The sequence below is a fragment of the Oncorhynchus gorbuscha genome, linkage group LG25 (genome assembly GCF_021184085.1).
Source record: "Oncorhynchus gorbuscha isolate QuinsamMale2020 ecotype Even-year linkage group LG25, OgorEven_v1.0, whole genome shotgun sequence".
Taxonomy (NCBI): Eukaryota; Metazoa; Chordata; class Actinopteri; order Salmoniformes; family Salmonidae; genus Oncorhynchus; species Oncorhynchus gorbuscha.
This window is the reverse complement of record NC_060197.1, coordinates 49,881,915-49,894,606: the sequence shown is the minus strand read 5'-3', so window position 1 is coordinate 49,894,606 and position 12,692 is coordinate 49,881,915. Positions and strand designations below refer to the sequence as shown.

General features: G+C 41.3%; 1 protein-coding gene across 4 annotated transcripts in view; it reads right to left on the bottom strand.

Moving 5' to 3' along the window:
• Window positions 1-3,286: 3,286 nt before the first annotated feature.
• The window catches only part of asgrl2 (asialoglycoprotein receptor-like 2), an 18,295-nt gene continuing 8,889 nt past the window's right edge, over window positions 3,287-12,692 (bottom strand). For 3 of the 4 annotated variants that reach the window (XM_046329214.1, XM_046329216.1, XM_046329213.1), the window contains 3 exons: window positions 5,384-5,538; window positions 5,195-5,304; window positions 3,287-3,544 (listed from right to left, as the gene is read on the bottom strand). In XM_046329214.1, coding sequence (XP_046185170.1) covers window positions 3,385-3,544; window positions 5,195-5,304; window positions 5,384-5,538 — 425 coding nt within the window. In that variant the 3' untranslated portion in view covers window positions 3,287-3,384. Of the gene's footprint in view, window positions 3,545-3,819; window positions 3,887-5,194; window positions 5,305-5,383; window positions 5,539-12,692 lie in introns of those variants that run through there. The other variant, XM_046329215.1, reaches the window with a different exon arrangement.

Below are 12,692 nucleotides of genomic sequence, written 5' to 3'. Positions count from 1 at the left end.
ACTGGCCACCCCACATAGCCCGGTTCCTCTCTAGGTTTCTTCCTAGGTTTTGGCCTTTCTAGGGAGTTTTTCCTAGCCACCGTGCTTTTACACCTGCATTGTTTGCTGTTTGGGGTTTTAGGCTGGGTTTCTGTACAGCACTTTGAGATATCAGCTGACGTACGAAGGGCTATATAAATAAATTTGATTTGATTTGATCTGGAGAGAGAGGGGAGAAAGAGGTCAGAGCACAGGGTAGGGCAGTGTGATCAGAACCAGCGGTGTCGTTTGACTTAGCAAACGAGGATGGATGTCGTCGACCTTAACATTAACATTAACCCTTCCGAACCCTATGTTGAACTAGACCTGAACGCTAACATTAACCCTTCCAAACCCTATGTTGAACTAGACCTGAACCCTAACATTAACCCTTCCGAACCCTATGTTTAACCCTAATTTCTTAACTCTGAATCTCAGGTCCTTTCCATCCCTTCTCCTTTCCCTCCCCCTTTTCCTTCCCCTCCCCCTTTTCCTTCCCCTCCCCCTTTTCCTTCCCCTCCCCCTTCCCCTCCCCCTTCCCCCCCCCCCTTTTCCTTCCCCTCCCCCTTTTCCTTCCCCTCCCCCTTTTCCTTCCCCTCCCCCTTTTCCTGATCCTTTATTCCTGTTGTGGATTAAATTGTCATGTCTTGTCTTTCCCATTTTATGTTGTTTTTTGTGTGTTTTTTTCCATTAAAATATACTGGACGATATATTTAGCCCCACTTGCACACTTAATACCTATCTGGTATCAAGAATGTGTCCCCAACCTAACCCTAACCCCTAACCCTATAGGGACTAAAACCTCAGATGAAGGCCTTGAGGCTGATAAGTTAAAAGCAGTGAAATTAGCAAGAGCAGTGGTTTAATATCAGAACATCAGACATGTTGAAATGTTGTAGTGGTTTAATATCAGAACATCAGACATGTTGTAGTGGTTTAATATCAGAACATCAGACATGTTGACATGTTGTAGTGTTTTAATATCAGAACATCAGACATGTTGTAGTGGTTTAATATCAGAACATCAGACATGTTGTAGTGGTTTAATATCAGAACATCAGACATGTTGTAGTGGTTTAATATCAGAACATCAGACATGTTGACATGTTGTAGTGGTTTAATATCAGAACATCTGACATGTTGTAGTGGTTTAATATCAGAACATCAGACATGTTGTAGTGGTTTAATATCAGAACATCAGACATGTTGTAGTGGTTTAATATCAGAACATCTGACATGTTGTAGTGGTTTAATATCAGAACATCAGACATGTTGTAGTGGTTTAATATCAGAACATCAGACATGTTGTAGTGGTTTAATATCAGAACATCAGACATGTTGACATGTTGTAGTGGTTTAATATCAGAACATCAGACATGTTGACATGTTGTAGTGGTTTAATATCAGAACATCAGAACCTAGGCTGTTTGTGTTATGTGGGGAGACATTGTGTGTGTGTGTGTGTGTGTGTGTGTGTGTGTGTGTGTGTGTGTGTGTGTGTGTGTGTGTGTGTGTGTGTGTGTGTGTGTGTGTGTGTGTGTGTGTGTGTGTGTGTGTGTGTGTGTGTGTGTGTGTGTGTGAAGGGAGATCGACTTTAAAATTGGACGTCTATCCATGTCCAGAGGACATCGAGATATACCTTAAAAACCAGGCAATGAGAAGGTTGGGTTTTGCTAGGGGAGGTTGAAGGGCGGTGAAGGGCGTGGTCCTTCTGTAGCTCAGTTGGTAGAGCATGGCGCTTGTAACGCCAGGGTAGTGGGTTCGATCCCCGGGACCACCCATACGTAGAATGTATGCACACATGACTGTAAGTCGCTTTGGATAAAAGCGTCTGCTAAATGGCATATATTATATTATATATATTATTATATTATTATTATATATAAGGGCATAACTCTGCATCAAAAGGTTGGGTTTTGCTAGGGGAGGTTGAAGGGCATAACTCTGCATCAGAAGGTTTTTTGCTAGGGGAGGTTGAAGGGCATAACTCTGCATCAGAAGGTTTTGCTAGGGGAGGTTGAAGGGCATAACTCTGCATCAGAAGGTTGGGTTTTGCTAGGGGAGGTTGAAGGGCATAACTCTGCATCAGAAGGTTGGGTTTTGCTAGGGGAGGTTGAAGGGCATAACTCTGCATCAGAAGGGTTAGCTAGGGGTAATGCAACATGCATCAATTTCAAATATTTGACTGAGTTACAGTTCATAGAAGGAAATCCATCAAGTGAAATAAATGAAGTCCAAATCAATAGATTTCACATGACTGGGCAGAGGCCTGGGAGGGCATAGGTCCACCCACTGGGGAGGCATTCCCAGCCAATCAGAATTATTTTTTTTCCCAACAAAAGGGTTTTATTACACGCAGAAATACTCCTGAGCACCCTCTCCCCATCCTCAGATGATCCCTCAGGTGAAGAAGCCGGATGTGGAGGTCCTGAACTGGCGTGGTTACACATGTACTGAGGTTATGAGGCCGGTGGAATGTACTGCAAAAATCTCTAAAATGATGTTGCTTATGGTATAGAAATTCACATTCAATCCTCTGACAACATATCTGGTGGACATTCCTGCAGTCAGCATTGTATTGTGTAACAAAACTGCATATTTGTGAGATAAATGTGAGAGAAATCAGCTTTTTTTGTGCTTATCTATCATTTCTATGATTTTTTATTTCAGCTCATGAAAAATTGATCAACACTTTCCATGTTGCATTAATTTTGTTCAGTATATGTATTTTGTACCCTATCCCAAACTTTAACTCTTAATTTATTTGACATTTGGTGAAACTGAATGATGCTGAGCACCCAGGGTGTCAAATAACACTTTGAAGTTTAACGTTTGGAGAACGTGGATACAAGTCTAATTCTACAGTAAGACTGTGAGAGCTTGTTGGTGTGTGCGTGTGTCAGTGTGTGAGTTACAATGTGTTTATCAGTGTGTGTGTGTGTGTATATCAGTGTGTGAGTTATGTGTGTATATCAGTGTGTGTGTGTGTATCAGTGTGTGATTTACAATGTGTGTGTCAGTGTGTGATTTACAATGTGTGTGTCAGTGTGTGATTTACAATGTGTGTGTCAGTGTGTGAGTTACAATGTGTGTATCAGTGTGTGTATGTGTGTATATCAGTGTGTGAGTTACAATGTGTGTATCAGTGTGTGAGTTACAATGTGTGTATCAATGTGTGAGTTACAATGTGTGTATCAGTGTGTGAGTTACAATGTGTGTGTGTGTGTGTGTGTGTGTGTGTGTGTGTGTGTGTGTGTGTGTGTGTGTGTGTGTGTGTGTGTGTGTGTGTGTGTGTGTGTGTGTGTGTGTGTGTGTGTGTGTGTGTGTGTGTGTGTGTGTGTATCAGTGTCAGTTACAATGTGTGTATCAGTGAGTGTGTGTCAGTGTGTGTCCCTGACAGACGTAGCGGTAACTACGGGAACAGTGATCATCATTCAGCTGTCCGTTGGCATGTATCATAGCACAGTCCTCTGTCCCACCCAGACCATGGCCTTTCCAGTTATCAGGCTGGCCCGGCTTCCACTGGCTAAAAACAAACACACACACACACACACGTTATCAGGCTGGCCCGGCTTCCACTGGCTAAACACACACACACACAAAAACACACACAAACACACACGTTATCAGGCTGGCCCGGCGTCCACTGGCTAAAAACAAACACACACACACACACACGTTATCAGGCTGGCCCGGCTTCCACTGGCTAAAAACAAACACACACACACACACACACGTTATCAGGCTGGCCCGGCTTCCACTGGCTAAAAACAAACACACACACACACGTTATCAGGCTGGCCCGGCTTCCACTGGCTAAAAACAAACACACACACACACGTTATCAGGCTGGCCCGGCTTCCACTGGCTAAACACACACACACACAAACACACACGTTATGTTATCAGAACACACACACGTTATCAGAACACACACACGTTATCAGAACAGACACGTTATCAGAACAGACACGTTATCAGAACACACACACGTTATCAGAACAGACACGTTATCAGAACACACACATGTTATCAGAACAGACACGTTATCAAAACACACACATGTTATCAGAACAGACACGTTATCAGAACACACACGTTATCAGAACACACACACGTTATCAGAACACACACGTTATCAGAACACACACACGTTATCAGAACACACACACGTTATCAGAACAGACACACGTTATCAGAACACACACGTTATCAGAACACACACACGTTATCAGAACACACGTTATCAGAACACACACGTTATCAGAACACACACACGTTATCAGAACACACACGTTATCAGAACACACACACGTTATCAGAACACACACACGTTATCAGAACAGACACGTTATCAGAACACACACACGTTATCAGAACACACACACGTTATCAGAACAGACACGTTATCAGAACACAGACGTTATCAGAACACAGACGTTATCAGAACAGACACGTTATCAGAACACACACGTTATCAGAACACACACGTTATCAGAACAGACACGTTATCAGAACACACACGTTATCAGAACACACACACGTTATCAGAACACACACACGTTATCAGAACAGACACGTTATCAGAACACACACACGTTATCAGAACACACACACGTTATCAGAACAGACACGTTATCAGAACAGACACGTTATCAAAACACACACACGTTATCAGAACACACACGTTATCAGAACACACACACGTTATCAGAACACACACGTTATCAGAACACACACACGTTATCAGAACACACACACGTTATCAGAACAGACACGTTATCAGAACACACACACGTTATCAGAACACACACGTTATCAGAACACACACACGTTATCAGAACACACACGTTATCAGAACACACACGTTATCAGAACACACACACGTTATCAGAACACACACGTTATCAGAACACACACACGTTATCAGAACACACACACGTTATCAGAACAGACACGTTATCAGAACAGACACGTTATCAGAACACACACACGTTATCAGAACACACACGTTATCAGAACACACACGATATCAGAACACACACACGTTATCAGAACAGACACGTTATCAGAACAGACACGTTATCAGAACACACACACGTTATCAGAACAGACACGTTATCAGAACAGACACGTTATCAGAACAGACACGTTATCAGAACACAGACTGTGGTACCTGCGATCCATGATATAAGGTGTTCCATCCACCCACTCCCATTCTCCTGTCCTCTCATCTGACAGTCCAATCCAGAAGAACAGCGGCTTGGTACTGCCTGTTACAAAGTCCTGGCACCACACACACACATACAGAGTTAGGACGTGTGTGTGCGTGTGGTGTGTGTACATGCCTACGTGTGTGTCTTACCCAGTCCTGTTCAGTCTTCAGTACAGCCAGCTGGGCATTGTAGTTAGAGCAGTAGTCTCGAGCCTGGTTCCATGGTAACCCGTCAGACGAGAAGAAGTAGCAGGAGGAGGAGCCAGACAACACCCAGCCAAGTGGACAGCACCCTGAAACTGTGTCTACACATACAGACATTCACATATTACAATAGACACACACTATAGACACCCGACACATAGACATATAGACACACTCTACACATAGACACATAGACATATAGACACACTCTACACATAGACACATAGACACACTACACATAGACACACTACACATAGACACACTACACATAGACACATAGACACACTACACATAGACACACTACACATAGACACATAGACACACAGACACATAGACACATAGACACACTACACATAGACACACTACACATAGACACACTACACATAGACACACAGACACATAGACACATAGACACACTACACATAGACACACTACACATAGACACACAGACACATAGACACACTCTACACATAGACACACAGACACAGACACACTCTACACATAGACACACAAACACATAGACACATAGACACACTACACATAGACACACTACACATAGACACACTACACATAGACACACAGACACATAGACACATAGACACACTACACATAGACACACAGACACAGACACATAGACACACTACACATACACACTACACATAGACACACTACACAGACACACTACACATAGACACATAGACACACTACACATAGACACACTACACATAGACACATAAACACAGACACATAGACACACTACACATAGACACACTACACATAGACACACAGACACATAGACACACAGACACATAGACACATAGACACACTACACATAGACACATAGACACATAGACACATAGACACATAGACACACAGACACACAGACACATAGACACATAGACACATAGACACACTACACATAGACACACTACACATAGACACATAGACACATAGACACACAGACACATAGACACATAGACACACAGACACACTACACATAGACACATAGACACAGACACATAGACACACTACACATAGACACACTCTACACATAGACACATAGACACATAGACACACTACACATAGACACATAGACACATAGACACAATACACATAGACACACTACACATAGACACACTACACATAGACACATAGACACATAGACACACTACACATAGACACACTACACATAGACACATTGACACATAGACACACTACACATAGACACACTACACATAGACACATAGACACACTCTACACATAGACACATAGACACATAGACACACTCTACACATAGACACATAGACACACTACACATAGACACACTACACATAGACACATAGACACATAGACACACTACACATAGACACACAGACACACTACACATAGACACATAGACACACTACACATAGACACATAGACACATAGACACACAGACACATAGACACACTCTACACATAGACACATAGACACATAGACACACTACACATAGACACATAGACACACTACACATAGACACACAGACACACTACACATAGACACACTACACATAGACACATAGACACACTCTACACATAGACACATAGACACATAGACACACAGACACATAGACACACTCTACACATAGACACATAGACACATAGACACACTCTACACATAGACACATAGACACACTCTACACATAGACACATAGACACATAGACACACTCTACACATAGACACACTCTACACATAGACACATAGACACATAGACACATAGACACATAGACACATAGACACACTCTACACATAGACACACTCTACACATAGACACACTCTACACATAGACACATAGACACATAGACACATAGACACATAGACACATAGACACATAAACACATAGACACATAGACACACTACACATAGACACACTACACATAGACACACTACACACAGACACATAGACACATAGACACATAGACACACTACACATAGACACATAGACACATAGACACACTACACATAGACACATAGACACACTACACATAGACACACAGACACACTACACATAGACACACTACACATAGACACACAGACACACTACACATAGACACACAGACACACAGACACACTACACATAGACACATAGACACTCTACACATAGACACATAGACACACTACACATAGACACACTACACATAGACACACTACACATAGACACACTACACATAGACACATAGACACATAGACACACTACACATAGACACACTACACATAGACACACAGAAACACTACACATGGACACATAGACACATAGACACACTACACATAGACACATAGACACATAGACACACTACACATAGACACATAGACACACTACACATAGACACATAGACACACTACACATAGACACACTACACATAGACACATAGACACATAGACACATAGACACACTACACATAGACACATAGACACACTACACATAGACACATAGACACACTACACATAGACACATAGACACACTACACATAGACACACTACACATAGACACACTACACATAGACACACTACACATAGACACATAGACACATAGACACATAGACACATAGACACACTACACATAGACACACTACACATAGACACATAGACACATAGACACATAGACACACTACACATAGACACACTACACATAGACACATAGACACATAGACACACTACACATAGACACATAGACATACTACACATAGACACATAGACACACTACACATAGACACATAGACACACTACACATAGACACACTACACATAGACACACTACACATAGACACATAGACACATAGACACATAGACACACTACACATAGACACATAGACACATAGACACACTACACATAGACACACTACACATAGACACATAGACACATAGACACACTACACATAGACACATAGACACACTACACATAGACACATAGACACATAGACACACTACACATAGACACATAGACACACTACACATAGACACATAGACACACTACACATAGACACACTACACATAGACACACTACACATAGACACACTACACATAGACACACTACACATAGACACATAGACACACTACACATAGACACATAGACACATAGACACACTACACATAGACACATAGACACACTACACATAGACACACTACACATAGACACATAGACACATAGACACACTACACATAGACACATAGACACACTACACATAGACACACTACACATAGACACATAGACACATAGACACATAGACACATAGACACACTACACATGGACACATAGACACACTACACATAGACACATAGACACACTACACATAGACACATAGACACACAGACACATAGACACACAGACACACTACACATAGACACATAGACACACTACACATAGACACACTACACATAGACACACTACACATAGACACATAGACACACTACACATAGACACATAGACACACTACACATAGACACACTACACATAGACACACTACACATAGACACACTACACATAGACACACAGACACATAGACACATAGACACATAGACACACTACACATAGACACACTACACATAGACACATAGACACATAGACACACTACACATAGACACACTACACATAGACACATTGACACATAGACACACTACACATAGACACACTACACATAGACACATAGACACACTCTACACATAGACACATAGACACATAGACACACTCTACACATAGACACATAGACACACTACACATAGACACACTACACATAGACACATAGACACATAGACACACTACACATAGACACACAGACACACTACACATAGACACATAGACACACTACACATAGACACATAGACACACAGACACATAGACACACTCTACACATAGACACATAGACACATAGACACACTACACATAGACACATAGACACACTACACATAGACACACAGACACACTACACATAGACACACTACACATAGACACATAGACACACTCTACACATAGACACATAGACACATAGACACACAGACACATAGACACACTCTACACATAGACACATAGACACATAGACACACTCTACACATAGACACATAGACACACTCTACACATAGACACATAGACACATAGACACACTCTACACATAGACACACTCTACACATAGACACATAGACACATAGACACATAGACACATAGACACATAGACACATAAACACATAGACACATAGACACAGACACATAGACACACTACACATAGACACACTACACATAGACACACTACACACAGACACATAGACACATAGACACATAGACACACTACACATAGACACATAGACACATAGACACACTACACATAGACACATAGACACACTACACATAGACACACAGACACACTACACATAGACACACTACACATAGACACACAGACACACTACACATAGACACACAGACACACAGACACACTACACATAGACACATAGACACTCTACACATAGACACATAGACACACTACACATAGACACACTACACATAGACACACTACACATAGACACACTACACATAGACACATAGACACATAGACACATAGACACACTACACATAGACACACTACACATAGACACACAGAAACACTACACATGGACACATAGACACATAGACACACTACACATAGACACATAGACACATAGACACACTACACATAGACACATAGACACACTACACATAGACACATAGACACACTACACATAGACACACTACACATAGACACACTACACATAGACACACTACACATAGACACATAGACACATAGACACACTACACATAGACACATAGACACACTACACATAGACACATAGACACATAGACACACTACACATAGACACATAGACACACTACACATAGACACACTACACATAGACACACTACACATAGACACACTACACATAGACACATAGACACATAGACACATAGACACATAGACACACTACACATAGACACACTACACATAGACACATAGACACATAGACACATAGACACACTACACATAGACACACTACACATAGACACATAGACACATAGACACACTACAGATAGACACATAGACATACTACACATAGACACATAGACACACTACACATAGACACATAGACACACTACACATAGACACACTACACATAGACACACTACACATAGACACATAGACACATAGACACATAGACACATAGACACACTACACATAGACACATAGACACATAGACACACTACACATAGACACACTACACATAGACACATAGACACATAGACACACTACACATAGACACATAGACACACTACACATAGACACATAGACACATAGACACACTACACATAGACACATAGACACACTACACATAGACACATAGACACACTACACATAGACACACTACACATAGACACACTACACATAGACACACTACACATAGACACACTACACATAGACACATAGACACACTACACATAGACACATAGACACATAGACACACTACACATAGACACATAGACACACTACACATAGACACACTACACATAGACACATAGACACATAGACACACTACACATAGACACATAGACACACTACACATAGACACACTACACATAGACACATAGACACATAGACACATAGACACATAGACACACTACACATGGACACATAGACACACTACACATAGACACATAGACACACAACACACAGACACATAGACACATAGACACATAGACACACTACACATGGACACATAGACACACTACACATAGACACATAGACACACTACACACAGACACATAGACACATAGACACACTACACATAGACACATAGACACACTACACATAGACACACTACACATAGACACACTACACATAGACACATAGACACACTACACATAGACACATAGACACACTACACATAGACACACTACACATAGACACACTACACATAGACACACTACACATAGACACACAGACACATAGACACATAGACACATAGACACACTACACATAGACACACTACACATAGACACATAGACACATAGACACATAGACACATAGACACACTACACATAGACACACTACACATAGACACATAGACACATAGACACACTACACATAGACACATAGACACACTACACATAGACACATAGACACACTACACATAGACACACTACACATAGACACACTACACATAGACACACTACACATAGACACACTACACATAGACACATAGACACATAGACACATAGACACACTACACATAGACACATAGACACACTACACATAGACACACTACACATAGACACATAGACACATAGACACATAGACACATAGACACACTCTACACATAGACACACTACACATAGACACATAAACACATAGACACATAGACACATAGACACACAGACACACTACACATAGACACATAGACACACAGACACACTACACATAGACACATAGACACACTACACATAGACACATAGACACACTACACATAGACACATAGACACATAGACACATAGACACACTACACATAGACACATAGACACACTACACATAGACACATAGACACATGGACACATAGACACACTACACATAGACACATAGACACATAGACACACTACACATAGACACATAGACACACTACACATAGACACAAACACATAGACACATAGACACACTACACATAGACACATAGACACATAGACACATAGACACACTACACATAGACACACTACACATAGACACATAGACACATAGACACATAGACACATAGACACACTACACATAGACACATAGACACATAGACACATAGACACACTACACATAGACACATAAACACAGACACACTACACATAGACACACTACACATAGACACATAGACACATAGACACATAGACACACTACACATAGACACATAGACACACTACACATAGACACATAGACAACCTACACATAGACACACTACACATAGACACACTACACATAGACACACTACACATAGACACACTACACGTAGACACACTACACGTAGACACACTACACATAGACACATAGACACAGACACATAGACACACTACACATAGACACATAGACACAGACACATAGACACATAGACACACTACACATAGACACACTACACATAGACACATAGACACAGACACATAGACACACTACACATAGACACATAGACACAGACACATAGACACATAGACACACTACACATAG